The sequence below is a fragment of the Onychomys torridus genome, chromosome 1 (assembly GCF_903995425.1).
Source record: "Onychomys torridus chromosome 1, mOncTor1.1, whole genome shotgun sequence".
Lineage (NCBI taxonomy): Eukaryota > Metazoa > Chordata > Mammalia > Rodentia > Cricetidae > Onychomys > Onychomys torridus.
This window is the reverse complement of record NC_050443.1, coordinates 126,623,082-126,650,597: the sequence shown is the minus strand read 5'-3', so window position 1 is coordinate 126,650,597 and position 27,516 is coordinate 126,623,082. Positions and strand designations below refer to the sequence as shown.

Here is a 27,516-nt window from a genome sequence, read left to right as displayed (position 1 = left end):
AGCACCATGGTTATCTTCGTTTGGCATCTAGAGTACTCAGTTTTAGCAAGGCAAACTGGCCTGGGACAGGTATGAATTCACCTGACTCCCTAACCTAACTCAGGTTTGGCTGCCTTGGAATTTTAGAGTACTTCGGTTGACAAATGTCCACTGGGTACTAGACCAGTGGTAGACCAGGCCGAGCCAGGTCACCGCAGGCCGTGACTGCAGTGTGCAGCAAGCAAAGATGATCCTGGATGCTGCAGACCACAAGATGGAAGGAGTCCGCATAGGTCAGGGCCATGTGGGATGGGTGTCACAGGGCGCCCCACCAGGAGAACGAACTTGCTCAAGGTCACGCAGCCAGCCAGAGTGAAAGACCTAGGATTCAAACGAGGACTGTTGCTGCTAATCCTGGGCTCTTCCCACAGCAACCAAAGGCGTGCGGGATATGACCAGAGAAATAAGCATGGTGCTGGCAAGAACCCCTCTGGGCACAGGTACTCATGTTTGCTTGACCATATCACCTCGGTCGGAAGTGCCTTCTTTTCAGAAATCATTTTTTACTAAACCCGACAGGTGACCTGGGCGCCGGAAGTGACTTTATCCACGTGGTAATTCAGGAGGCGGAGCTAGGCGAGAAGTCCCACCCTGAGAGTGGGGCAGCGGGTTTCGGACGGTCCAATGAAGGCGGGCAGCGTGTCCCGCCCTGTAGCGACGAGGACGCGCCTGCGCAGAGGTGCCAGCACGAGCGGGATTTGGCTCCGGGGGCGCGGCGAGGAGGTGAGCGGGGGGCCACAGCCCGGGCTGGGGGATTCGGGTGCAGGAGGGCAGGCTGGGGCAGGTCGGCCCGAAGTGGGCCGTTATCCGCGTGCCAGCGAGGGGTAGCAGACGAGGGAATTGGGGCTGGGGTCCATCGTCTGGCAATGCCGCAGGGGGCGGGCTCTCACGCCGTACTGGGCGGAGCCCTGGGACTCGGGGCTGGACGCGGAACAGCGGCGGGAGGGACCACGGATCTGGTGCGAGTGGAGGGCGGAGCCCCGCGGCCCGTGGAGGGCGGAGCCCAGCGGCCGGTGGAGGGCGGAGCCCAGCGGCCCGTGGAGGGGCTAGGACGACCGGGGGGCGGGGTCTGGCGTTTAGAGGAGGAGCCAGAGCAGGTGGAAGGTGGAGCCTTGGGCTCGGAGACGGAGGGCGTGGGGCCCCAGGCGGCGGGGGCGGGGCTTCAGCCGGTGAGTGGCGTGGCACCTGTGCCGGAGAAGGGGCCTAGCATTGCCGAAGGCGGAGCTGCAGGTCAGGGGGCGGAGCCACGCTCCCTGAAGGGCGGGGCCAAGGAGCCTTGCGAAGAGCTAAGCCCAAGTAATGGCCCGGGGCGTCCACGTGGGGGCGGTCTGCGTGGTGGCCGCGCCTGGGGTCGCGGTAGACCGAGAACTCCCCCTGGAGAGGTTGTGTGGGTGGAGCGGGCTCGGCGCCCGGTTGACTCGGGGCCAGTCTGGGTGCCCCGGAGGCCCCCGAGAGCTCAGAGCTGGGGGGGCGCCACTGGCGGAGGAGACACGGGGCCGGGATGGGGTGTGCCTCCGGAAGACCGGGGCTCCCCAGAGCCGCCTAGCGGAGATGTGTGGGTGCCTCGGGGCCGGCCGCCGGCAGCAGCCGCAGAGGTGTGGGTGTGCTGGACAGGAGGCAGCTGGGTGTGGCGCGAGTGGGGTCGCCCCGGGACTAATCTGGTGCAACCAGATAGGGTTTGGACCTTGCGTAAAGGGGCTGGCGGGAACTGAAGAACGCAGATGGGGACCGGGAGGAAGGGAAGGTCTGGTATTGAGTAAAGGGGCGGGGCCCTGGCTGCTGTGGCCTCCCCTGACCCCCTCCCCTCGCTGCTGGGGTCCTCGGCCAAGCCCCCTTCTCACTGGACTGGTAAGTGTGACAGTAGAGCCCAGGGGGATAGGGTGGTGACAGTGGGATTCCCAGGAACAGGCAAGATACAATGGGGGTGGCATCCTCCTGATACTGACTGAAGTACCATGACCCTCCCTCCTTGGTCGGGGGAGGGGAGCTGTACCTACAGAGACATGAGGCTGAGCTGGGTCCTGACAGTGCTGTCCATTTGCCTGAGTGCCCTGGGCTCAGCCACGGGGGCCGAAGGCAAGCGGAAGCTGCAGATTGGAGTGAAGAAACGTGTGGACCACTGTCCCATCAAGTCTAGAAAGGGAGATGTCTTACACATGCACTACACGGTAGGTATCAGGGTGGAGGTTCTGGGGCTCTGTCAGTCTCTGAAAACCAGACAGCACTGGGAATGCTATTCTTCTCTCAGCTAGGTAGATGACCTTGAACACATCCCTCTTTGGCCTCCTTTCTATGATTCTACCTTGCCTCTCGGTTTACTCATCAGCTAAGTGTTAGCATGAAAATTACTGTACATTAGCTACCAAGGCATCCCAACTTTTAAGGAGTGTAACCACCAGTGCTGTGGTGACCATGTTGATGGGGGGAGAGCGGCTGGGCGAAGGGTGTTTTGGAGTGGTTACCTCTCCTTCCTACTTTTCTGCCGGTCCCGCAGGGGAAGCTAGAAGATGGGACGGAGTTTGACAGCAGTCTCCCACAGAACCAGCCCTTTGTTTTCTCCCTCGGCACTGGTCAGGTCATCAAGGGCTGGGACCAGGGGCTGCTGGGGTGAGTCTGGGGTACATGTTGCAGTGATCCAGGAAATAAGTTGTGGGAGGAAAGGCCCATTTGTGTGGCAAGGGCCTGGGGTCTGGCCGCCTGACATGCTGAGCATGTGTCATCCTGCAGGATGTGTGAAGGGGAAAAGCGGAAGCTGGTGATCCCATCTGAGCTGGGTAAGAGGCCCTTGGGTTAGGGGGAACTGGGGGGGGGGGGCACTTAGATGTAAAGTGGTTACAGCAATCTCATCGGTCCCCACACCAGTCACGGTAGTATATGCCACTTCCAAGTCTGGCTTGTGCTCCACAGTCAGAACTGGTAAGGCTTGTACTCAGCCGTAGTGTGGCCCTCTAAACCTTTGGCATCCTCATCCTTCTCTATTACATGCTCCACTTGTGCCTGCCTATGGCAAGATCATCCTTTATGTGGGCTAGAAGGGAGCCTGGCCACAACTTACTTTGTGTCTTTATGTGTTTTTGACAGGGTATGGAGAGCGGGGAGCTCCCCCAAAGATCCCAGGTAATACCCATAACACCCCCACCCCATGACTCTCCCAGGGCCCCAGGTCCCAGTCTGACCACACTTTTCCTTCCAGGTGGAGCAACCCTGGTGTTTGAGGTGGAGCTGCTCAAGATTGAGCGACGTTCAGAACTGTAACAGGCTACAGAGGGGTAGGAGACCCCTGTCAGGGACCAGACTGCTTCCAAACAAAACAAAAAAACCTTTAAAACCCCAAGAGTGAGTCTGTGTTTCTTTGTGGATCCTAAGAGACTTAGGTTAAGACCTTAGCTTCAGCGTTGGGGGAAATAGCTCAGGGTGGGACACTGGTCTAATATGAGGGACCTACAGACGCATGTGCGCGTGCACGCACGCACGCACGCACGCACGCGCACACACACGTTGGATCCCCAGCATGGGGGAAGAGAAAACAAAACCAGCCTCAGTCTCAAGATTCCTCAGGGCCTTGAGCTGTAGCCTCAGTGGCCTGGAGACCCTTACCCAGTGCAGATAAAAACCCTTAAGATTGCTGGTAGCAGCACAGCTCCCCAGCCATTTGGCATACCAGTCTGGGAGCCAGCATGGGTTATCACCATGGCTACATGGCCCACAGGAAGGCCTGTGGTCACCTGGGGAGCAGCTGAGCTGGTGACTATTGTAGAGCAGTGTGCCCCCCTAAAAGACCAGCCAAGCCTTTTAGCTGCTCCAAAGGTGTATCCTAGCTTTATTTTAAAGGGCCTGCGCCGCAGAATCAATATAAAAACACAAAAAGTCCCATCAGTTTAATAACAATAAAAAACCCCAAAAATGGAAAACTGAGGGCAAGGGAAGTGGCCCCTAGGCAGGGGCACGGGGATCCCTGCTCGTGGCACCAGGCCTGGCTGCAGGGTCCCCGGTATTGCTGTTGCTACAAGGTTGAGGGCCAGCGATTGTCCTGTGGGAGCCACGGTCATCTGGGTCAGGACCCTTACTTCTTCTGGGGTGTGCTCAGCTTCTGCATGCCCCGGATCTTGTCCAGCAGGCCAGAGATGAAGGCCTAGATAGGAGGAGGCCGTTAGAGAGGCTAAGACCCAAGATGATAATCTGCCACACATACATACCCACCCTAAGGTCAGGGAAAATGACTTACCTCAGTGGGTTTGTAACAGTCAACTAACAGCTCCTAGTGAGGGAGAATAGAGTGAATTCTTGGGGACAGGGGCTCACAGTTCACCTGTACCCTCCCAAGAGACCAAGGCCATTTAGGAACGTAGCTAAGTTCCATGAGCCTCATTTTTCCAGAGGCGGAAGATGACCCAAAGCAATGAAGGTACGGCACCAGGGCCGAGCTTCCCCAAGGGGCAGTGTCTCCAGGCAGCCTTCCACTAGATGACTTCAGCTTACCTTGACTCTAGCAGCCCGAGTATCATCACTTTCCATGTCCAAAAGTTCATCCACATCTATCTCCAGCTCTGGGATCTCCTCTTCCTGGGGTAGGGGTGGGGAAAAAGGACAGTGTCTCAGCCAGAAGATGTGGAGAGGACTCCCTAACTCAAAACCAGACCAGTCTCCCTTGCCCAGCAGAAGACAGCTGCTCTCAGGTCTGTGCCAAGGCAAATTGCCCAATGAGGGGGAACTTCCTGTCCCTGCCAGTGGGCACCAGGGGCGCCAGACAGACAGGGCTGGGGACGTTGGGCTTTGAACCTAGCAGATGTGCCTTCTCGGCATCCAGGACCTCTAGCTTACCAGAGCACTGGTGGGACCAGCTGTCCCAGTTCATCACAGTCCCCTCCCCTCCCCCAAACACCTGTCACAGCTTCCTGGGAGTGAGGAGGAAGTGAAGGGTGAGGGGTCAGTGGGAAAGACCCATGCTTGATAAAGGGGAAACAAAGAGCCCATGCTTTGAGGAGAAAGGGGTACATCCTCCTCCCCAAGGGGACAGCTATCCCACTTGGAGCCAGCTGCATTCCAGAGCTGGGCTAGGGTAGGCATTACAGGGCAATCCCACTCCTCCACCCTACCCCTGGGGGCCTGAGTCACCATCTGAACAAGCAGGGAGTCATGGGGTGGAGAACCAGAGCCGGGAAAACCCGTCTCCACAGACAGACAGCATGGCAGGCTGGCCCACTACAACAACTCAGATCCTTTATACACTCGAAACAGTTACACTTGTGCCTTCCAACTAGTGTCTATTCTAGCCCAGACCAGACTAACCACGTTACCCCTTTCACTGTCAGCCCAAGCTAGCCTGCTTCCAGTCCCAGAACGGGGCTAGCTGTCCCTCTAAGCTTGGGGAAGACACCATGTCTAACCCGGGGCAGTACCACGAAGGACGCAAGGTCCGAGACAGCGGGGAAGGTAGTGAGTGCCTCAGGCAAGCAGCCTCGCTCCCACTGACGGTGGGGTTCCCGAGCAGACCGACCAGGTCCGATTTCAGGGTATCGGCACGGGGTGGGGAGCACACCTGGCAGTCGTAGAGACGCGTGAGCTGTTCTAAGATCCACTCCTCCAGGTTGAGGCGCTTCCGTAGCTCCTTGCGGTCGTACTTGACGGTGACCTTCCCTTGCCGTCTCACCGGGCCGTCATCATCGGCGCCCCCCGGGCCTTCGCCTGCGGCCCCTGGGGGACTCTGGAAGTAGACGCGGGGCCCTGTGCTCCCGCTGCCCGGCCCGGGGGCCGGGGCGGCCAACGCCGCGCCCCCCGCGGGGCCGCTGTCCGCCATGGCGGCCGCCGGGGCCACGTGCGCGCTCGGGCCCCTCCCTGCGCCGCCGCCTCCCGGACGCCCGCCGGCTGGCTCCGGGCCGCTGGCTCCGGTTAGCTCGCGGGCTCCGCTCCGCGCGGCTCCGCGGCGAGGGCGGCGGCGGGGGCGCCCGGGGGCAGCTGCAGCATGCGGAGCCCCCGGGCTTGGCCTGGCCGCGCCCCGCCCCCTCCCCACCGATCCGCCCGCCCTTTGTCCCCCGCGGCCGCCGCCCGAGCCGCCGCCGCCGCCGCCGCCGCCGCTTTCTCTGTCTTGCTCTCTTCCCCCGCCCCCCCGACCACACCCCCTTAAAGGGCCAGCCCGGCTCCAGGCCCCTCTCCCCAACCCCGCCTCCTGAAAGGGGATAGGGGAGGATCTAGTTTGCAGGGGCCGGGGCCGGCTGTCCGCCCCCCTTAATTTAACCTCTGGCCCCAAACCTAGACGTCTAGGTGCCCGGTGCCTGGATCTGCACGCCCGCCAGGACCACAGTCCTCTTCTGACCCTGTCTCATTCTGTCACTGAGGCCGAAACAGAGGCGGTCTCGGCGTAAGGCCGAGTAGGCGCAGATCCGATGAGGAACGAGCGAGACCCTTGGTCAGCAAGGGGCGAGAGGACTTCCGCGCGCCGGCCGACACGTGGACGGGGCTTCCGGGGATGGGGGAGTGCAAAGGCGTCTAGGAACTGTCCAGGTGCCGGACGCCCTACTTGGTCCGGTCTCACACCCCTCAAGGAGGAGCCCTGGGTGGGGGGGCGTGTAGATTAGCACTCCGGCTCACAATAGCCAGGACCCCTGACGACCACCGCCCACCGGCTGAGATGGCGGCGCGCGGGGCATTGTGGGCAATGTAGTCCACGGCTCGGCGACGCTGCCCCTCCCAGCTAGCGGCAGAGCCCGCCGCGAAGCGCAAACTTGTTTGGGACGCGCCCCTCGGGGATGGCTGGGTTGTGCTGGGCGCGGCCCTAAGCACCCCGCAGCTTGGACGTGTGCAAAGGAGGAAACTCGGGTGCAAAGAGCTAGCATGTGGGGAAACCAAAACTTAACGATGATAAAGGTAATAATAGCAGTTGACCCCAAATGAGCGTGTATCCGGACCCCGTGAGTCAGGCGCGTTCCGCTGTGAGGGCAGCGAGTTAGTTTTCCCAGCATCTCCTCTATCCTTCACACTTTGGGAGGCCACGTACCTTCCTTCTTTCGTTCTGTCTGAAGCTTTAAATTGTCTCATTCATTCATTTCTCTGTCTCTCTTCTAGACAGCGAATTTTGGTGGCGGAGAGCGCTGCTGAGGACTTCGTTTGCTAATACCCAACCTTGGGACAGCCTGCTCCTTATCAAACCTACAGGTCTTAGGAAACTATTGAGGAAACTACAGAGCCCCAGCCCCTAAAATTGTCAGATTCAGGCAGATAACTCCATCGTATTGGTTAAACAAATGACCATAAAGGAATGATGGACTTTCTTTAAACAGGAAAATCCGTGGAAACTTCAATTGTGACAACACAGAGTTAAGTCCTAGGCATAGGGCTATATAAATGGGGACCTGGGATTTTTGAGCCAAGGCTGTGTGACACCTCCCCCCCCCCCACACACACACTATGGTAGAGTCTCCTAGTCCTCGGCACAGCCCCACCCCATTTCACACCCACTATCGAGGTTGGATAGCACTTTCTGGGATGTCTCTATGGTTGGCTCCCCCTCTTCAGTACCAAATAGTCTCAGGATTACAGGGACAGCAGGTCCTAGCCCCTTATGGACATCTTTTCTGTAGATGCTACAAAGAAAAAAAGCCTCTCAGCAGGTGGAGTTCAGAGAGGGTAAGTTTGGCCCAGGGTCACACAGATGGTACTGCAAACTCAGGACCGGGCTTCTCCTTATGCTTATGCTTCTCTGTCTCTGTCTCTGTCTGTTTCGTGTGTGTGTGTGTGTGTGTGTGTGTGTGTGTGTGTGTGTGTGTGTGTGTGATGAATGTTTTGTCTGCATGTATGCAAGTGTACCACCCTGTGGCTGCAGAAGTAAAAAAAAAAAAGCTTTGAATTGCCTGGAACTGGAGTGACAGATATTTGTGAGACACCATATGGGTGCGGAATTGAACTTGGGTCCTCTTCAAGAGCAAGTGCTCTTAACTGCTAAGGCTATCTCTCGACCCCCTTGATGCTATTTTTGCAGAGAAGCCACAAAGGCTAGGGATGTAGGTCAGGGGTTGAACATTTGCCTAGCATGTGCAAGGGCATGGGTTTGATCCCCAGCCCTGTCAAATGAGATAAAGGGAGAGGAGTCTAGGGAGGTAGCTCCCTTGGTATAGTGTTTGCCTAACATGCACAATGCCTTGGGTTCAATCCCCAGCACCACATAAATTGTTTGTGGTGGTGCACAATTATAACCACAGTTGTGAAGGCAGGGGTGTTGGAAGTTCAGGGTATTCTTGGTTACTTAGTGAGTTCAAAGCCAGCCTGAGATACATGAAGCAATAAATAAGCAAAATGAGAAGACAGGTTAGGAGTGGTGTTTGTGTGTGAGGATGGGTAGTGGTGGTGCTGTGCTGCTTAGGAGGAGACTGGCTTGGGGCAGATCCCCCTGTTCTCAGTAGGGGAAGCACTGGAGTAAGCTGATCTTCCCTCCCTACACAGCCCATTGCCAGACATTTGGCTCTCTTCAGCTAGCCTATGGGGCCAGGGAGGCTGTTATTGCAGGGTAGGCAGTGACATACCTATCCAGAGTCTGACCTCTTCCATGCCTGAAATAAGGGGAGAGTCACTTTTCCCAGTACTATATTCCCCGTGCCCCACTCACCACACCAAAGGCATCGTAGCTCTTTTTGAACCCCAGCATTGGTCTGTACCTAGAAGGAACTCATGGAGTTCATGGATTAGAGATACTTTAATGGCCCCTAATGCCCAATGGCTACTATGAGAGCGGAGCCTATGACTCTGAAGACCTTCAGCTCTGCCTCTGCCCCCAAGATGATGATATTGAACACTGACTTTTCTGGCCTTTGACCTTCATGGTTAATGTGAAGGTCTCCAGTTCAGTTAACATGCCAGATCCTTTCAGGGGCATGCTCATCCTGCATTTCCCTCTGGCTACCTCCTGTATCATCCCCAGGGCCTCCTCACTTTCCTGGGGCTGGCTGTTCTGTTTGTCTTCTCCCTTCCTGTGACTATTCAGTGTGAGAAGAAAGATGGGTATGCTGGCCTACAGCCTTCTTAGAACCTGGGCTGCTTGTACAGAACCCTAGCCTTGAAGCACAAGGGGCTGGGTTCAAGTCCTGACTGCCAGGAAGTGGGCAAATCACTCATGTGCCAGGAGCCTCTTCCAGGAGCCAGAGGATCTTGACCTCCGTGTGACCCAGAGCTCAGGCTCTGGAGCCTTTATCCAGCTGTGCTCACCCACCAGTCCTTCTGTGACTGGAGTGTATGCTAGCCTCTCATCCAGCCTTATGCAGTAGCTTCCTTTTCCCATGCTCCACCTTTCCCAGGGGGATGTGGCCCCCTCCCACCCCTCGAGTGTAGCTAAGGATGCTTACAGCACCTCCCTGCAGCAGAGGCCCTGGGGAGGGACTTATGGGCTGAAACCAATCCCTTAATCGAGGGTAGAGGCCTGAAAGGCTGCCTTCATCCCCCATTATTGCTTGCCGAGAAACTATTACCATTCCAGGGCTGGAAGAAAGTGGCCAAGGAGAGGAAGGAGCCTTCTAATGGGGGGCTGCCTGGCCTCAAGAGATTAGCAGTGGGGAAGAAGAGGGCCTGGCCCAGCAAACAGCTTCCATCCTGTTTTCCAAGGACCTGCTTCCAGAAGCTTCTGGGAAGGTCTCCTGCGGAAGGCACAGGGCCTGAGGTTCAGGCCCTGACTCCGGGTCCTCCTAACCTTAGTGTTGATGAGCAGGGTCCCCTGTGCCAGAGCTCACTGGCATCATGTTCTTTCCTTCTTTCCCTCTGACGTTCCCACAGCTTTCTTTCCCAGCTTATAGAGGGGTGTATGTTTATTCTAGCTTGATGACTAGCTTCTGGACAAGGGAGTGAGTCCTGGACTTGAACCTAAGTCTGTGGGTACAGAGGCCAACCTCCACCCTGATGGCTCTGTTCTCCGAGGAGGTTGGTGATCCTTGGAGCACTGAAGGGGTATTCCTTTTACAGCCTTTTTAAGAGAGGAAGAGGATCACAGCCCTGCACACCCCCTCCCCTTTGTCTCTAACAGACCCGGGAGCAGAGGCAGGAAGTCAGAAAGAGGGTTGAAATCCTCTCAGGAAGCTGTGTGACCTTGGGCAAGTCCCTTCCCCTCTCTGGGCCTCAAATGGAGATAATAATCAACACGACTGCACAAGGCCGCAGCCAGAGTCAACAAGACTCATCAAGTTTGCCGCCATTATGGTGGGGATTTGGAGAACTGCCAGTGCCAGGCAGGGCTCCTCTTGAGGCCTGAGAGCCTGGGGCAAAGGCGCCAGTAGGGAAGCTCCTCCTTGGCTGACCCTCCTCCCCCAGAGCCAGCTCCAACTCTTTCTGGGTTTCTAGGTGACTTGGCTGGCCCCTCTGGATGAGTTCTACTTTAAACCTGCTGCTGCTGCCTCCTTCGTATTGGGGGGGCTCCCACAGGGGCCCCCAGGCAGGAGCCCCCCCAGCCAAGCCCTGCGGGAGGGGCTGCAGCCCCCACCCCTGCCGGTGCCCATGCGCCTGCCCCTTCCGTTCCTCCGATCGCTGGAACACAGATTTCAGGGCACCTGCTGTGGGCCAGGCACTGCACAATCCCTCCTTTGGGGACACCCACGAGGCTTCTGCCCCCTCTGGGCAAACAACCATCCTTCACTTTGCAGTTTTCAGCTAGGAGACTCACAGAGACTAGCTCCCATCACAGGGTCAGCAGCGCAAGAACAGAGCCAAGGTTTTCTCTGGAAAGCCAGGATGCCTGGGTCCTCAAAGGAGGTGGCAGGCTCCGGTCCTCCAGGGCTAGGGACGGGGGAGGGGCGCCTGCCGGCGGGAGGCCCATTAGCCAGCTAAGTGCTCCCTGGGAGGGGGACTGCGCTGCAGCAGGAGGGGGTGAGGCGAAGTGAGGGCATGCGGGTGAGGTGGGATGGAGAGAGATGGGGTGACGTTTCCTGAGCTCAGTTAAGTGCGGCAGGAGCGGGATGGGGTACGAAGCTCTGCGTCCCCCCACCCCATTATCTCCCTCTTTTCCACTTGGATCCCTCGACGGGCTGACCTTGGCCCATCTCAGGCAGCTCTATCTCCCGTCCCACCAGGTGCACACTCAGTAGCTCCGTGGCCCCAAGCTCTCTTCTTTTACTCAAGACCCCTGAAAAATAAAGTCCTACCGAGCCGACCAACAAAGACCCTCCAAATCCGCCCCATCCTTCCTCTGGATTGCAGTCGCCACCCCGACCGCCAGGGGGCGCCGCCGCGGACCGGGCGGGCCCGACACGGAGGGAGGGGGCGGCACCGCCCGACGGGGCGGGGCTAGGCGGGGGCGGGGCCGGGCGCCGAGTCTCCGGTCGGTCCGGGACAGACTGGCTGGCTGGCGGGCGGGCGCTGACGCCGCGGGGCCGGAGCGGGCCGCGCGGGAGGGTGTGGAAAGAGCAGCGGCACCGTCGGCTCCCGTCGGGGCTCCGTGGGTCCCCGAGCCGCCCCTGGCTTGGCCATGGCGGGCGCCAGGCCCGGCGTCCACGCGCTGCAGCTGGAGCCGCCCACCGTGGTGGAGACCCTGCGGCGCGGGAGTAAGTTCATCAAATGGGACGAGGTAAGAGCGGCTGTCCCCTGCTCTCCCCAGATCGGAGGACTCCTTCATTCACATTCGGCTAGATACCAGGGCCCCCACTTCAGCGTTGCCTGACCACGGCGCCCCCCTATTCCAGCCTTGCTGCACTCCGGAAACTTGAGTCCCCTGTCGTCTCAGTAATTGAAGACTTTGTGTCGTCCCCCCCCCCCCGCCACCCCGCAACCCAGTCCGCAACCCAGTCCTTCAGCTGTGGTCACTTGGGCTCTCCACTCCTTGGCGTGGAGACTTCGAAGCCTGTAAATCCTGTTCCTCTCGCACTCTTTCCCATCCTTTCCAGACGAATTCTGGTTCTCCGATACTGGTCTGGTCCCCAAGACCCCTGCGCCCAGCACTGGACTCCCACGGGACGTAGGGCACCCTTGTCCTGGGTGGAGTGTCACTGGGACCCCTCTCCCCAGAGCCTCATCTGAGCAATTCTCTTCTATTCATCCCTTTCACCCTGTCCCTAACCCTAACCCTTTTGCCCTGCCTCAGGATTCCAGCGAGCTTTCTGTTCAGGTGGGAGCACCAAGTCACCCCTTACTTGAGAGACTTTGTCCCCTCCAAGTTCCTCCAACTCTGGGAACTTTACTCCCCACTCCTTAACTTCGGGACTTTGAACCCCAATAAATCCTGGACCCCAGTCTTTACTGCTTTTCCCTTGATACTTACCCGATACCCACCTGCGGCTTCTTATCCGGATCCCACGTCTCACCCACGTTCCGTTCCCTCCCCTGCCCCCTGGGCCTCTCGCTCCCTAGAGCCTCGACCCAGCGGCCTGAGCTTCCTTACTGTTCCTTCCCAGTCAGGCCATAGGCCTGGAAGACGCTAGGTTTCTTTCCGGCTGGGTGGGGCAGGAGTGGGAACTAAGGGGAGGGGCTGGGGGCGTGGCCTTAGCTGCAGGTGTGCTGGGCAAGGGGTGCCTGGGCATCCCCGCAGCCCCAGGAGACCCACTTTCCCCAGGCCAGCCTAAAGGGAAAAGTTTCTCCTTTTCCTTGCAGTGTGATAAACCCAAATAAGGAAGTGGAAACAGGGAGAGGGCCCGGGGTGGTGTGGGGGTGCTGAACACAGTTTGGGACTGGAGAGCCAGGAGCCTGGATGGCCTTTGGAAGTTAGGCCCCTGGGGACAGTCCCATGGGGGCTCTGGGGACAGTACCCACAAATCTCCCCCTTTCTAGCACTACTAGGGGCTGTGTAGTCAGGCTCAGGGCAAGGTTGAGGATCCCCTGAAGGGTTGGGACCCAGTGTTCTCCCATTAGAGTTGAAGGACCATACATACAAAAGGTTTAGGGACCTGAGTCCCCGGATCAGCTGCTATCCTTCTGTAAACCAAGACAGCATGGGTGGGGCTGTGCAATTCCCAGTCTTCCGATTGCTGTCCCCGCTGGCTGTGAGGTTGTTGCCGAAACCAAGAGCTGGGGCCCTGCAGGGGGCTTAGCTCCCCATTTCCTAGGTCCCAGGACTTTGTGAATATAACCCTGCAAGTCCTGGTTCCTCAGTCTCTTCCTGTGTAAAATGGAAATGATGTCAGGACAGGGCTTTAGAGAGCCTGAAGAGGAAGGTTGTTGAAACTCAGGGTGTAGAACTGGACGTGGTTCACAGTTGGGGCTACTGCGATTGTGCACTGTTTGTGGCAGGATTGTCCAGAGCAGCAGTTTGGGGGGTGGGTGGGAATCCTCTTTTGACTCAAGGGGAGTTCTCCGGCTGGGGTGCAAGCTTTTGCTGGTTCTGAGTATAAGGGATAGCCCTGTGCATCAATGACTGGGGTCCTTTTCAGAAAATAGGCATATTCCTGATATCCTGCCCTCTTGTCAACCATCTTAGAGCTGTTATGGAGAATGGGAAATTCCTGCCTAGTCTTCCTGGAGTGGGTGGGGGCTCTTCTATAATATGGGGTGAGCCTGAAGGCTAGTGGAGGATCCCTTGAGCTACAGTGTGATGGGTGGCAGCTTTGAGGCAGATCTTAGGGTGGCCAGTTACTATGAGGCCTCAAGGGACACAGAAAGGCTTTAGATCCAGGCTCCCAGCCCCCTACTTTCATAAAGTTGGAGTATGCTTATGTAAGGGGGCTGTGGAGCAGGGATTCTAGCATCCCTGACCTCTCAGGCCTTCTGGGGAAATCGAGGCTAAGATGGGCTCCTGGAAACCTCCACAGACATTTCAGGGGTAGATAAGAAAGGAAAGCACGCTGGGTGGTGGTGGCCCATGCCTTTAGTCCCAGCACTCGGGAGGCAGAGCCAGGTGGATCTCTGTGAGTTCGAGGACAGCCTGGGCTACAGAGTGAGATCCAGGACAGGCACCAAAACTACACAGAGAAACTATGTCTCGAGGAAAAAAAAAGGACAGCACAGGGAAGAGCGTGATAAAGGGCAGGTGATGGGGACAGAGCAGCTAGTAGCCTGTGGGACAGCATCTCAGAGCAAAGGTGCAGCTGGGGGAGTATTGGGGACTGAACCTGAAATGTCATGCTGAGGACTTGCCTTCATCTCTAGGAGCACCTGTAGGCTGGAGGAACTTCCTCTTGACTCACTGGTAAAAACAGCTTGAGTAGGTCTAGGACCAAGCCTGCCCCAACTTGACCCTTGTCCTCTGTGCTGCCTTCAGGAGGCCTCCAGTAGGAACTTGGTGACCCTGCGTGTGGATCCCAATGGTTTCTTCTTGTACTGGACGGGACCCAACATGGTGAGAGTGTGCTTGTGCTGCTGGCTCAGGCCCAGGCCCCAACGGGAGACCCCAGGCCCCTACGGGAGACCCCTGTCTGGTCCCCTTGTCCTGGGGTTGAGACCTAACCAGGACTTGGGCATTCCTCAGCCTGGGTGGGGAGATTAAAGACCCCTCCTACTTCTTAGACACAAACCTTGACTCTGGTTTCCCTAGGAGGTGGACACCCTGGACATCAGCTCCATCAGGGACACACGGACAGGTCGTTACGCCCGCCTGCCCAAGGTGAGGGGTGGGGCCTTGTACTGATGGGACCAAGGTTGTCGGGACAGTGTACTCCTTCCCCTCACCCTTGGCTTTCACTACACAGGACCCCAAGATTCGAGAAGTACTGGGCTTTGGGGGCCCTGATGCCCGGCTGGAGGAGAAGCTGATGACAGTGGTGGCTGGGCCAGACCCAGTAAACACCACATTCTTGAACTTCATGGCCGTGCAGGATGACACAGTCAAGGTGAGTTGGGGTCCAGAGACCATCCAGGAAAGCAGACGATTCATTGGCAGACATCCTGGAGCCCAGGCTGGCCTCCAACTTGAAGCAATTCTCCTGCCTAAGTTTCTCAAGTGCTAGGATTACAGGCATGAGCCACCACTCCCAGTTTTAACCTCTTGATGTTTTACGTACCATACATACCCTGTCCAGATGGAAGCTATGACCAGCCCCTCAGTCCCTCACCTCTCGTCCCCTGTGCGCTAACTTCCAGGTCTGGTCGGAGGAGTTGTTCAAACTGGCTATGAACATATTGGCCCAGAATGCCTCCCGGAACACCTTCCTGCGGAAAGCGTGAGCCCTGGGTCACCCTGGGGAGCACTGGGGGTTCAGCTGACCAGTCCCAAGGTCTGATCTTCATACCCATCTCCCCAGATATACAAAGCTGAAGCTGCAGGTGAACCAGGATGGACGGATTCCAGTCAAGAAGTGAGCACCCCCTCCCCCCTCAGCATCTTCTCTCCTGCCCTGACCTTGGTGATCTTTGCCCCCCAACTGACCCTGACCTCTCCCGCCTGCATCAGCATTCTGAAGATGTTCTCAGCAGACAAGAAGCGGGTGGAGACTGCGCTGGAGTCCTGCGGCCTCAACTTCAACCGGGTGTGTGGGGCCAGGGCCAGGGTGAGGGTGGGGCAGGGTGGGGTGCCACAGTGGGTGCCCACTTTCTGGAACTGGCTGCTCTAGGTTCTCACTCCACACTCCTCATCCTCAGAGTGAGTCCATCCGGCCTGATGAGTTTTCCTTGGAAATCTTTGAGCGGTTCTTGAACAAGCTGTGTCTGCGACCAGATATTGACAAGATCCTGCTCGAGATGTAAGTGGCCAGGGAGTGGTTCCCATAGGCTGGGCTCTGCCTCTGGCTTCTGCTCAGTGTTCTTCTGGCCCAGTGAAAAGTGGTGTGGGTGGGCAGGATCACAGATGTCAGCCTAAGAAAGGCAGCACCTCCCCAGGACTCTCCTGTGGTTTCTGGAGCTCTGTGTGCCAGCCCTGTGCCACAGGTGGCTTAATCAACCCACTCAGGATGGGAACCGAGGGGCTCAGACGTGTTGTAGGACCTGCCTGAGCCAACACAGTGTGGGAGGCTAGAGCCAAGATTGGTCCTAGGGTCTGGAGACTCAGAGTAGTGGGTTGAGTATTTAGCAGCTTCTAAAGCCTTTGTGAATGCTGATGTCAGTAAATCTTCTGCCTGACACTATTGAGTGGTCAGGAGAGTGGACAGGGGCACTGAGGCCCAGAATACCAATCTGTGGCAGCTGAAGTTAGGTGCAGGCCTTCCCACTTCTGTCTCCCAGGGTGAGGGCTTAGTACGAGGTGGGAACTGAGGCTACAGCCTGACCCAGCTTCTGGGCCCCTCCAGAGGTGCCAAGGGCAAGCCGTACCTCACTCTGGAGCAGCTCATGGACTTTATCAACCAGAAGCAAAGAGACCCAAGACTCAATGAAGTTCTATACCCGCCACTGCGGCCCTCACAGGCTCGGTTGCTCATCGAGAAATATGAACCTAACCAACAGTTCCTGGAGCGAGGTGAGCAGCTGGTGGCAGTGGGGTAGTGTGGGTGGGACAGGCCAAGCCCAGCTGACCTGTTGGCAAACTCCATCTCCAGACCAGATGTCTATGGAAGGCTTCAGCCGCTACCTAGGAGGAGAGGAGAATGGCATCCTGCCGCTGGAGGCCCTGGATCTGAGCATGGACATGACGCAGCCACTGAGTGCATACTTCATCAATTCTTCACATAATACCTATCTCACTGGTGAGTGAGACAGAGCAGGGAGTAAAGAAACCCACATCTTCTGGCCTCACGCTGCTTCTCCTTTGCGGGAGAGCTTTCAATGTGGTCATTCATGGGCCAACACTAGGAAAGGACTAGGGAACAAGCCAGCTTACCCCGGAGTTAATATCTCTGTGGGTTGTGCTTTATGGGTGGGTATCCTTTTTTTGTTTGTTTGTTTGTTTTTGTTTTTTGAGACAGGGTTTTTCTGTGTAGTTTTGTGCCTGTCCTGGAACTCACTCTGTAGCCCAGGTTGGCCTCGAACTCACAGAGATCTGCCTGGCTCCACCTCTCAAGAGTGCTGGGATTAAAGGCATGTGCCACCACCGCCCGGTATGGGTGGGTATCTTGAAGTGTCCCTGGAGAGGGACTGAGGGCATTGTGCAGGGGTGGCCTGTACAGATGCCTGGGCAGGAGATAAATGGTTTTAGAAGTTAAAAAAAAGGGGACGGGGTGTGTGTGTGTAACTCAGGGATAGAGCACTAGCCTACCACATGCATAGCCCCAGGAGAAGCAAGAAAGGAAGCCGGGGGGTAGGGGGAACATGGGCCTAGGGACAGGTCCACAGAAGGAGAGGGCTAGTGAGCAAAGGCTAGGAAAGGGAGGTAGGCGCAACCCTGGTCTGGAAGGCTTCTGGACTCAGTGTGAGTGGCAGAGGTTCTTTGGAGAGCCTGAAGAAGAGAGCACTGGAACCTGGTAGGTTGTCAGAAGTTCTGTGGAGATTGGGTTGGAGGCAGGGAGGGACTGTGATCCTCTAGGCAAGAGGTAGTGAGGCTGGTGCAGGCCAGAGATGGCTAGCAGGAATAGACATAGTAGATACTAGTTAGGGGTTAGCATGTCTGCTCTTTCCTGAGGGCTTCTGGGGGAGATGGTGCTGGCCTCACACTGAGTGAAGGAGTAACAGACTGGCCAGAGTGTACCACCCTGGAGTTGGGCTGTGTCAGGGGTCTCTCTGTCCCCAATATGGGTTGGTTCCCTGTGGAATGGGGTGGCCAGTGGGTAGTGACGCAGCCTCACCTGCAGCGGGCCAGCTGGCTGGAACATCGTCGGTGGAGATGTACCGTCAGGCGCTGCTGTGGGGCTGCCGCTGTGTGGAGCTGGATGTATGGAAGGGACGGCCACCTGAGGAAGAGCCCTTCATTACGCATGGTTTCACCATGACCACTGAGGTGCCGTTACGTGACGTGCTCGAGGCCATTGCTGAGACAGCCTTCAAGACCTCACCCTACCCTGTCATCCTTTCCTTCGAGAACCATGTAGACTCGTGAGTGGGCCTGCCCTGGGAATCTCTAGAGAAACCTCTGATGGTGGCACCTCAGATGGACCCTAACACAGCCCTTCTTTTATGATCTAATTACCTGTGAACCTGAACTGCCTCAGCTTCCCCTAGGAGCCTCTGACCTCTGACCTTGTTCCCACAGGGCAAAGCAGCAGGCCAAGATGGCTGAGTACTGCCGCTCTATCTTTGGGGACGCGTTGCTCATTGACCCACTGGATAAGTATCCGGTATGGGGGGCTTGGAGCTAAGGAGGGTGTTTGGAGGTGGAGGGTGACTGGATAGGTCCTGACATGTCCTCACTGCCCAGCTATGTGCGGGCGTCCCCCTGCCTAGTCCACAGGACCTGATGGGCCGTATCCTGGTGAAGAACAAGAAGAGACATCGGCCCAGCACAGGCGTCCCTGACAGCTCAATTCGCAAGAGGCCGCTGGAGCAGAGCAACTCAGCTCTGAGCGAGAGCTCAGCTGCTACAGAGCCCTCCTCGCCCCAGCTAGGTATGGCCTGGCCTGACCTCCAGCCCAGGTCCTAACACTGACTTAACCTCTCACCCCGTTGTCTCCATCACCCCAGCCCCTGACCTCCTTCCTTACCACCTCTTAGCTGAGTGGTGACCTGCTAAGCCCTGACTTCCAACCTGTCACTGCTGCCTGGTCAGGGTAGGGCTCTCGATTCTGACCTTTGACATCAGCAAACTTCTTCCTTCAGGCTCCTGACACTTGACCTGTAACTTCCACTAACTCTGCTCACCCAGCTCCTTAAAATTTCAGCTGACCTTTGCCCTGTCACTTCATTGAGGTCCCTTATCACATGACACTTTACTGCTCGCCCAACTAATCCCCACTGGGTATGGCACTTGCTGAGCTCAACTTGCAGCCTATCCATGTTCCCATGTACCTGGCTGTTCAGGCTGTTGTTCGAGTTCTCTATATGTATAAATATATATGGAGAGAGAGAGAGAGAGTATAACTCTGACCTGAGACCCCTCTGGATGACCACCAGCTTTAATGCCATCCAGATTATGACCCCTACCCTCTCTGCAAGCTGTACTTATCTAAGAAGGCACCCTGACCTCCCCACACATACTGAGCACAACTGCAGATTTCCTCAGCATCAGCCTGTGGTCCTGACCTTTGACCCTTGGCCCTTGTGCAGGGTCCCCCAGCTCAGACAGCTGCCCTGGCCTAAGCAATGGGGAGGAGATGGGACTTGAGAAGACCAGCCTGGAGGCCCAGAAATCTCTGGGTGAGGAGGGCCTCAGCCGGGGACCTAATGTTCTCATACCTGCTGACCGAGAGGATGAGGAAGAAGATGAAGAAGAGGAGGAAACAGATCCAAAAAAACCCACTACAGATGAGGTCAGGACCACAGGCAGTAGAGGGGGCTGTTTGCTGAGCACCTGCTGGGGACAGCCATTGTGCTGGTTCTTTACACTCCTAGTGCAGTTTAAGTGGTATGCAAATGAACCTGTAAGAGTTAGGGTGCAAGGCCAAGGAGATGGCTCCCCAGTAAAAGCATCTGCCTCCACATGCTTACCCTCTTCACATACAGTACATAAATGCAATAATGTAAGAGCCAGCTAGGTGTAGTGACACACACCTTCAATACCAGCACTGGGGGGCAGAGGCAGGCGTATCTCTGTGAGTTTGAGTCCAGCCTGGTCTGGTGAGTTCTAGGCTAGCAAGTGCAACATAGAGAGACCCTGTCTCAAAATAAATAAAAATAATTAAAAAAAAAAGTGTTAGGGTACAGGGCAGGGCTGGCAAGGTAACAGTGCTTACCATACAAGCATACTGACCTAAGTTTGATACCCAGAACCCAAGACAGAAGGTGGGAACTAACTCTCTAAAGTTGTCCTGATCAACCCATGTGCACAGTGGCAGCAAGTACCCACACTTCCATACACTATCACACACACAAAGGAAAAGGAAATGAAGTTAAAAGTTTAACGAAAAGGGTCTGGAGAGATGGCTCAGAGGTTAAGAACACTGACTGCTCTTCCAGAGGTCCTGAGTTCAATTCCCAGCACCCATATGGTGGCTCACAACCATCTGTAATGAGATCTGGTGCCCTCTTCTGGCCTGCAGGGATATATGCAACCAGAACACTGTATACATAATAAATAAAAAAATCTTAAAAAAAAAAAAAAGTTTAGGGGTTGGGGATTTAGCTCAGTGGTAGAGTGCTTGCCTAGCAAGCTCTAGGCCCTGGGTTCGGTCCTCAGCTCCGGAAAAAAAGAAAAAAAAAGTTTAAAGAAAAGAGGACACAGAATTGCAGAGCTGGGGAAGGGGACTCTGCCCTGGAGGGAAGGCTGGGGCAGACAGACCTAAAGAGGTGGGACTAGCATGTGCTAAGGCCCTGTGGCAGGAGAAACTGGAGCAAGAGGAGGGAGCGTCAAGGGGAATACTGGAGAGTAGAGTTGACAGAAAGGTCACTATCAAGGTGATATTAAGGTGTCCTGCAGGAAGCTGCTGGGCAGTATGACTGCAGGTGTGGGGGGGAAGGGCTAGCCCCCCTTTTGTGGGGGCAAGCAAGAGACATCTGGTACCACTGACCTTGAGTTTGGGGGCCACAGGGCACAGCCAGCAGTGAGGTCAATGCCACCGAGGAGATGTCGACACTTGTCAACTACATTGAGCCTGTCAAGTTCAAGTCTTTTGAGGCTGCTCGAAGTAAGTGGGGATGGGTGACTGGGAGCTGGCCCTGCCAGGCCCTGCCAGGCCCTTATACTTTTCCCTCCACTGCCCACAGAAAGGAACAAGTGCTTCGAGATGTCATCCTTTGTGGAGACCAAGGCCATGGAACAGCTGACCAAGAGCCCCATGGAGTTTGTGGAGTATCCTCCCCAGGCACTGGGGCTGGGGTGGGGCCAGGCAGGGACTTGCAGATGCCTCAGGGATTTGACCCCACAGAAGCCATCTGCATGGGGACATAAGTAAGTTGAGGTGTGGAGGCTCGGGAATGGTATGGACAGCTTTGTTAGGAGCGTGGAGATGGGGCCTGAGGCAGAGGCTGGCAGAAGGTGGTCACTTATTCCCTTATGGCCCTGACCACCAACCCCAGATACAACAAACAGCAGCTTAGCCGCATCTATCCCAAGGGCACCCGTGTGGACTCTTCCAACTACATGCCTCAGCTCTTTTGGAATGTGGGTTGCCAGCTTGTTGCCCTCAACTTCCAGACCTTGGGTGAGCTCTGGCCCTCTGTCTTAGGGTTTTTATTGCTGGGATAAAACAATGTGACCAAAATCAACTTGGGAGGAGGGTTTATTCCATTTTACAGCTTACATGTTCATCATTGCGGGAAGCCAGGCCAGGAACTGGAGCAGAAGCCGTGGAGAGACGCTGCTTCCTGGCTTGCTTCTTGTGGCTTGGTCAGCCTGCTTTCTTACAGCACCCAGGACCACCAGCCCAGGGCGGCACTGCCCACAATAGGCTGAGCCCTCCCACATCAATTAATCATTAATCAAGAAAATGCACCACACGCTTGCCCACAGGCCAGTCTGATGTGGGGGAGCATTTTCTCAGTTGAGGTTCCCTCTTCCAAAATGACTGTAGCTGGGATTAGGTTGACATAAAACTAGGCAGTACACACTCCTTGACCCTGACCCCCACCTTACTGACTTGGATTTTACCTAATCCTTTGTCCCAAAATTTAACCCATACTTTATCTGGAACCCTGCCCCTGACTGACCCTGTGGCCCCTCACCAGTCTAGTTGTTCTTGAATCTGGACCCTGGAATCCATTTGACCCTATCCCTGGTCCTGGACCTTGAACTCTGGATGACCCCGACGAGGCCACTTAACTGACCCTGCCTGTGTTGCCTCCAGACTTGCCGATGCAGCTCAATGCAGGCGTGTTTGAGTACAATGGGGGAAGCGGGTACTTGCTCAAGCCTGAGTTCATGCGGCGGCCGGACAAGTCCTTTGACCCCTTTACCGAGGTCATTGTCGATGGCATAGTAGCCAACGCCTTGCGGGTCAAGGTGGGTCCTGAGAGGGATTGGGCCTAGGGTGTTCTGAGGGCAAGATGCACAGCAGCTGCTTTACACTTAAATTCCTGGGCTCGCCCACTGCAGGTGATTTCGGGGCAGTTCCTGTCTGACAGGAAGGTGGGCATCTATGTCGAAGTGGACATGTTTGGTCTCCCAGTTGACACGAGGCGCAAATACCGCACAAGGACGTCTCAGGGGAACTCATTCAACCCTGTGTGGGATGAAGAGCCCTTTGACTTCCCCAAGGTGAGCCCACTCTGTGGCAGACCAACCTAACCTGTCTTGGCTTTGCTCTCCGTTTGAGAGCAGGGGCCAGGCACCTGGTAGTGGCTGGCGATCAGAAAGTGGGCAAGTGACCTCCCAGGCCCCGCGTGTCCTATGGTCAGACTTGGGTTCCCTGTCCTCTTCTGAGTGACAGAGGGGATAAGGAGAGACAAGGGCTGGGCTGCAGGGTAGGAATGATGACAACATTGTCCTATCTTGTGTTGTTCCTGTTCCTTCCCCACATGAGGAACAGACACTGCCCGCCTCATCTCCAAAGCAGGAAGCACTTACCAGAGACCACAGCTCCAAGCTTGCACCCCCTCCTATGGTCCCATAGGAATAGGGATATGACCTCTACTTTTGACTTGGTTGAAGTGTGTCCTGAATTTATACACATGGCTCAGTACATAGTTGCTAAGCAGGCCACGATGCGACCTGTCCTGTCTTGTCCTGTGGATGACTCTGAGGGCTTCTGGCTGCCTGTGAGCTGGGCTTCTGTGCTCTGGGGGTGAAGCCTTGATGGCTATGGTATGGTGGTCCTGGCTCTGCCCCATAGCTCAGCAGTCTGGGCCCCACAGGTTGTACTGCCCACGCTGGCCTCACTTCGCATTGCAGCCTTTGAGGAGGGTGGCAGATTCGTTGGGCACCGCATCCTTCCTGTCTCTGCCATCCGCTCAGGTGAGTCTATGGGCTTTGGGTAGCACTGGGTTGGCTTGGGGATTTGGCCAGGCCTAGCTGACCTTACCCTCCTGCCCGCCCAGGATACCACTATGTCTGCCTGCGAAATGAAGCCAACCAGCCATTGTGCCTGCCTGCCCTGCTTATCTACACTGAAGCTTCTGACTACATTCCAGATGACCACCAGGGTGAGATGGGGTAGTAGGCCAGGGCAGGGACCAGAGGGTGGGAGCTGGACTTGGGCGTGGCTGAACTAGGTGCCGCAGTTCAAGTGGGGTCAGACTTCCCACCCTTGGAACCCTGTGCTGGCAGGAAGAGTGTGGCCTGGGGTCTGGTCTGAAGACTGGGCCTCCTGCTTCCTCTAGACTATGCAGAGGCCCTGATTAACCCCATCAAGCATGTCAGCCTAATGGACCAGCGGGCCAAGCAGCTGGCTGCTCTCATTGGGGAGAGTGAGGTGAGTGGGCATCAATGGAGGTTGGCAGGGCTAGGCCTACCTTGACACTGGAGACCAGTGGACAACTCTTCCATGGGTACCCCCAGTTCCCAGCCCTGCTAGCTGATACCTCTCGCTAAACCAAGCTGTTAAGTGTCTTACTGCAGACCCTAGATTCCTGTCTCACCAGCCCAGCTCATGCCTGCAAAACCTGCTCCCCTTTCTGGGTCCTTTTGTCTCACTCAAACCTGGAAATGATGCCAAGTGGCTGCTAAGTGCCAGCTTGCTGCCAAGCCTGCTGTGAGGTCAGTCACATCCTTGGCTCAATGCCATGCCCCTCACAGACTGGACACGGAGGCTATGGGAAGTGGCTGAGCTCCATACAGCCTGGCTGGGCTTCCAGCCCATTTTTAGCCCCTAAAGCTTGACCTTTCCGCCATGTTGCACTGTCAGGAGCTTTGGATGGCTTGCACCAGGCGTAAGAGCTGTGGGGTTTTGCTTTTGTGTGTAAACATGTTTGCATGTGTTCACATACATGAGTATGTGGTTTTCCAGAGACACACTCCACCTTATTTTCTCAGATAGGGTCTCCTATTGAACCAGACCTGCACTGCCTGTCTTTGTGCATCCTGGCACTGGGGTTATAGGCGTGAGGAGATCTGACCTCAGGTCCTCATGCTTTTATGGCAAGCACATTACTGAGCAGTCAGTTTTCCAACCCTTTACCTTCTTTCCCCCAGTGCTAGATAGGGATTGAGCCCAGGGTTTTAATTAGGCCAGGCACATGCTTTACCTGAGCTATACCCTCAGCTCAGCTGTGGGCTCTTGGAAGAGGACATACCTATTTGCATTAATTTCGGTTGTCTCTAGACTGGAGTTTCTCAAACTCTAGATGGAGTAAAAAACTTGGGTATACACACACCGAGGCACTAGAAGCCAGGGAAGCCATGAGGAGGTGGGTAGTGGCTTCAGTGGGGAGGCGCCAGGAGCAGGGGTTCAGCCGCATGTCCTGACCCAGTCCCCATGGGGCCTGTGGCGGCCAGGAAAGAGATGACTGCAATTAGGGCTGTGAGGAGCTGTTAGTCAAGAAACTGGTGCCCGCTCTGCCATTGCTTCCTCTGCTGATTAAATCAGGAGCTGAGCATCCAGGAGGCAGACGAACCAGCAGGCAAGGGTGGGAGGGATACTCTGGAGGACTCTGGGGCCAGGCCAGGCTTTTCCAGAATCATCCGGGAGTTTGTTGAGGACATGCAGTGATCTGGTAACCCACAGCCTTCCTGGCATGGACAAGGGTCTAGGGGTGCCTACTGTCTATCTCTTCATTGTGCAGGCAGAGGGAGCTGGTTGGGGCACAGGGCATCTGGAGGTGGAAGGACCCAGAGATGAAGAAAACGTTTTTGGAAGGAGTTTTCTCTCTTGCAGGCTCAGGCCAGCACAGAGACATATCAGGAGACGCAATCTCAACAGCCGGGGTCACAGCTCTTGCCCAACCCCACACCTAACCCACTGGATGCTTCACCTCGATGGCCCCCAGGTCCTACCACCTCTCCCACTAGCGCCTCCCTGAGTAGCCCAGGTAAGGGGGAGCCTGTCCTAGGAGTGCACCAAGGGAGGCCATCTGCTGCTGGGCTTCCCAGCTTCTCACCAGAGCCTCTGCTCTCCAGGGCAGCGAGATGATTTGATTGCCAGCATCCTCTCTGGTAAGGGGCACAGCCTGATCTGGGGTGGGGCCACCTGGAGGGCATCTACCCCACCCAGCTCAGCCATGCTCAGCCCACCTTGCCTGCTCCCCCAGCTCCTTTGCCTGCTACCCACACCTCTCCCTTGCAGAGGTGACTCCTACCCCTCTGGAGGAGCTCCGAAACCATAAGTCTATGGTGAAGCTCCGGAGCCGGCAGGATCGAGACCTAAGGGAGCTGCACAAGAAGCACCAGCGCAAGGCTGTGGCCCTCACCCGCCGCCTTCTGGACGGCTTGGCTCAGGCCAGGGCTGAGGGCAGGTGCCGGCCCTCCCCCAGTGCTCCGTGAGTGCCCTGCAGCCTGGTGCCACCTGTGCTGTGCGCTGACAGGATACTGGAGGGAGGTGTGCATGTGGCTTTCCATGCTGGGTGGGCATACTCGGATACCAGGAAGGTGGAGGTGGACTCCCATACTGGTCCTCACTCTTCCCTGGCAGTAACACCTCCTCTGAAGCCCTCTGCCAAGAAGCAGGAGCTTATCACTTGTGTGGAGCTAACGGTACAGCTGCCTGTACAGCTGCCGGTCTTCTTGATTTGCATAGCAGGACCTCACCTGGCCTGCCGAGGCCCCGCTGCCTGCCAGCATGAGTCCTGCTGTCACTGTCCTCCTGTGCCAGGGACCTGGCATTATTGGGAAGGTTCTTCCTACAGAGGCAGAGCTATCAATGTGGAGGAGGACACGAAGGAGGAGGAAGAAGAGGCCAAGCAGCATCGAGAGTTCCAGAACCGGCAGGTACAGAGCCTGCTGGAGCTGAGGGAGGCCCAGGCAGATGCAGAAACCCAACGGAGGCTGGAGCACCTGAGACAGGTGAGGGGCCTGTGGTGGGTGGAGGCAAGGAGAACCAGCTTCCTGGGTAGACCTGCCAGCCCCGTGTTACCTGCTGGCTGGCTGCCTGTGTCCCCAGGGTCAGCAGCGGCTCAGGGAGGTTGTCCTGGATGCACACACAACCCAGTTCAAGAGACTGAAGGAGCTGAATGAAAGGTAAAGGTAGAGGGTCCCGGGTGAGTGCAGTGGGATTCTGGGGCCAGGAGTCCTGTCTCTGAACCCTGTCCCTCCTTGCTGCTCCAGGGAGAAGAAGGAGCTTCAGAAGATCCTGGACAGGAAGCGCAACAACAGTATCTCAGAGGCCAAGACAAGGGAGAAACATAAGAAGGAGGTGTAAGTGTGTCGGGCTGGGATCCACTGAGTAAGGGGAGGCAGGAGGGAGCCTGGGCACTGAGCCATCCCACTCACCTCTGCAGGGAACTGACAGAGATTAATCGTCGGCATATCACTGAGTCGGTCAACTCCATCAGACGGGTGAGTGAGCCTCACCTCTTCCTTTACTCATCAAAAACGCAGCTCTGCCATGCCTGGCTTGGTGCCACTTGCTCTCCAAAAGGCCTTTCCTCCAGGGACTGTACCAACAGCCTCTGGTACCTGCATCATATCTAACACCTTTAGTGTTAGAGCCCTGATCCCTCTCTCCCTGATTTCAGTGCCTCCAGGTCTTGCCCCTCTCTCAGCTGAACTCTTGCCCTCCCTTACAGCTGGAAGAGGCCCAGAAGCAGCGCCATGAGCGCCTCCTGGCAGGGCAGCAGCAAGTCCTCCAGCAGCTAGTGGAAGAGGAGCCCAAGGTAAGGCCTAAGAGGCGGCGGGTGGCGGGCAGACAGGAGCTGGGCAGCCTAGCCCCCTGGACACGCATCATCCTCTTGCAGCTGCTGGCCCAGCTGACCCAGGAGTGTCAAGAACAGCGAGAGAGGTTGCCCCAGGAGATCCGCCGATGCCTGCTGGGCGAGACATCGGAAGGGCTTGGGGACGGCCCCCTGGTGGCTTGTGCCAGCAATGGTCATGCATCTGGGAGTGGCGGGCACCTGTCTGGTGCTGACTCGGAGAGCCAGGAGGAGAACACCCAACTCTAAACTGGCTGAGCAAGAGGTGGCCACAGGGCCGGGCAACGGGCAACGGGAGCATGCCTTTAATCCCAGCACTCGGGAGGCAGAGCCAGGGGGATAGATACCTGTGAGTTCGAGACCAGCCTGGTCTACAGAGCGAGATCCAGGACAGGCTCCAAAACTGCACGGAGAAACCCTGTCTTGAAAAAAAAAAAAAAGGTGGCCACAGGACGTGGGCAAGCAGTGGGTAATGGCTAGAAGACACTAATGCTTTTTTTTTTTTTTTAACCTTTTATCTTTAGAAATTTTATTTTTTTAAAAATCAGGCAAATGTCTCACACTAACTCCATTTTCTTGGGGCCTCTTCAGTCCTCAGCCTCCCTTTCTAACCTCAGGCCCAGGAAAAGGGTTGGAGCTTATACCTGCAGCACTCCTAGGGAGCAGTAGGGAGGCCCTGGAGCTCCGGGAAGTAAAGGCCAACCCTTTATATTTAGGGATTTTTTTTTTTACATGAATAAAAGTGGACTTCAGGGAGCCTGTGTACAGTGTGGTTTGGATGAAAACATTCTGGGCTCTAGTTCTGGTACTGCTATCTCCTGGGGCCTCAGCCTCCTTATTTATAAAACGAGGTTGTGCTATGGTGGTCACTCCCAGCAAAAAGTTTTAAGGTTTGAGCTTGGCTGCCTT

The 27,516-nt window shown here is 56.3% G+C and overlaps 3 protein-coding genes across 6 annotated transcripts; 2 read left to right on the top strand and 1 right to left on the bottom strand.

Moving 5' to 3' along the window:
* The first annotated feature begins 704 nt into the window (after window positions 1–704).
* Fkbp2 (FKBP prolyl isomerase 2) lies at window positions 705–3,373 on the top strand. 4 transcript variants are annotated; one of them, XM_036203395.1, is made up of 6 exons: window positions 705–762; window positions 2,039–2,207; window positions 2,534–2,646; window positions 2,767–2,813; window positions 3,121–3,156; window positions 3,233–3,373. In XM_036203395.1, the coding sequence occupies exons 2-6, from the start codon at window positions 2,043–2,045 to the stop codon at window positions 3,292–3,294; spliced, it is 423 nt and encodes a 140-aa protein (XP_036059288.1). In that variant the 5' UTR covers window positions 705–762; window positions 2,039–2,042; the 3' UTR covers window positions 3,295–3,373. The 4 variants fall into 4 exon arrangements, with proteins under 4 accessions (XP_036059288.1, XP_036059304.1, XP_036059278.1 ...); XM_036203411.1 differs by lacking the exon at window positions 705–762 and adding an exon at window positions 1,313–1,335; XM_036203385.1 differs by lacking the exon at window positions 705–762 and adding an exon at window positions 1,339–1,887 and having other exon boundaries at window positions 2,013–2,207.
* A 529-nt stretch (window positions 3,374–3,902) lies between these two features.
* On the bottom strand, window positions 3,903–6,119 carry Ppp1r14b (protein phosphatase 1 regulatory inhibitor subunit 14B). The gene is made up of 4 exons (XM_036197090.1): window positions 5,579–6,119; window positions 4,519–4,602; window positions 4,265–4,297; window positions 3,903–4,171 (listed from the first exon to the last, which is right to left on the bottom strand). The coding sequence occupies exons 1-4, from the start codon at window positions 5,834–5,836 to the stop codon at window positions 4,103–4,105; spliced, it is 444 nt and encodes a 147-aa protein (XP_036052983.1). The 5' UTR covers window positions 5,837–6,119; the 3' UTR covers window positions 3,903–4,102.
* Window positions 6,120–11,303: 5,184 nt separating this feature from the next.
* Plcb3 (phospholipase C beta 3) lies at window positions 11,304–26,953 on the top strand. Its single transcript, XM_036209032.1, has 31 exons — window positions 11,304–11,575; window positions 14,198–14,275; window positions 14,471–14,539; window positions 14,625–14,765; window positions 15,016–15,095; window positions 15,177–15,230; window positions 15,326–15,401; window positions 15,514–15,614; window positions 16,158–16,324; window positions 16,404–16,550; window positions 17,592–17,832; window positions 17,990–18,074; window positions 18,155–18,341; window positions 19,000–19,202; window positions 20,420–20,516; window positions 20,596–20,680; window positions 20,908–21,032; window positions 21,675–21,829; window positions 21,923–22,084; window positions 22,681–22,780; window positions 22,864–22,968; window positions 23,146–23,237; window positions 24,639–24,792; window positions 24,881–24,916; window positions 25,047–25,239; window positions 25,606–25,762; window positions 25,860–25,936; window positions 26,024–26,113; window positions 26,197–26,254; window positions 26,485–26,571; window positions 26,653–26,953. Exons 1-31 carry the CDS (start codon window positions 11,477–11,479, stop codon window positions 26,854–26,856), a joined length of 3,705 nt encoding a protein of 1,234 aa, XP_036064925.1. The 5' UTR covers window positions 11,304–11,476; the 3' UTR covers window positions 26,857–26,953.
* Window positions 26,954–27,516: the final 563 nt, after the last annotated feature.

Excerpts from the sequence above, each read along its gene's own strand:
- Plcb3 (XM_036209032.1), top strand. The coding sequence starts at position 11,477 with ATGGCGGGCGCCAGGCCCGGCGTCCACGCGCTGCAGCTGGAGCCGCCC. Across the intron at positions 20,517-20,595 it reads GTCTTTTGAGGCTGCTCGAA|AAAGGAACAAGTGCTTCGAG; the intron begins GTAAGTGGGGAT and ends CACTGCCCACAG. Across the intron at positions 25,763-25,859 it reads GGCTGGAGCACCTGAGACAG|GGTCAGCAGCGGCTCAGGGA; the intron begins GTGAGGGGCCTG and ends CTGTGTCCCCAG.
- Fkbp2 (XM_036203385.1), top strand. The coding sequence starts at position 1,339 with ATGGCCCGGGGCGTCCACGTGGGGGCGGTCTGCGTGGTGGCCGCGCCT. Across the intron at positions 1,888-2,012 it reads GCCCCCTTCTCACTGGACTG|TCGGGGGAGGGGAGCTGTAC; the intron begins GTAAGTGTGACA and ends CTCCCTCCTTGG. Across the intron at positions 2,814-3,120 it reads GGTGATCCCATCTGAGCTGG|GGTATGGAGAGCGGGGAGCT; the intron begins GTAAGAGGCCCT and ends TGTTTTTGACAG.
- Ppp1r14b (XM_036197090.1), bottom strand. The coding sequence starts at position 5,836 with ATGGCGGACAGCGGCCCCGCGGGGGGCGCGGCGTTGGCCGCCCCGGCC. Across the intron at positions 4,603-5,578 it reads CGCGTCTCTACGACTGCCAG|GAAGAGGAGATCCCAGAGCT; the intron begins GTGTGCTCCCCA and ends CCCCTACCCCAG. Across the intron at positions 4,298-4,518 it reads CTCGGGCTGCTAGAGTCAAG|GAGCTGTTAGTTGACTGTTA; the intron begins GTAAGCTGAAGT and ends CTCCCTCACTAG.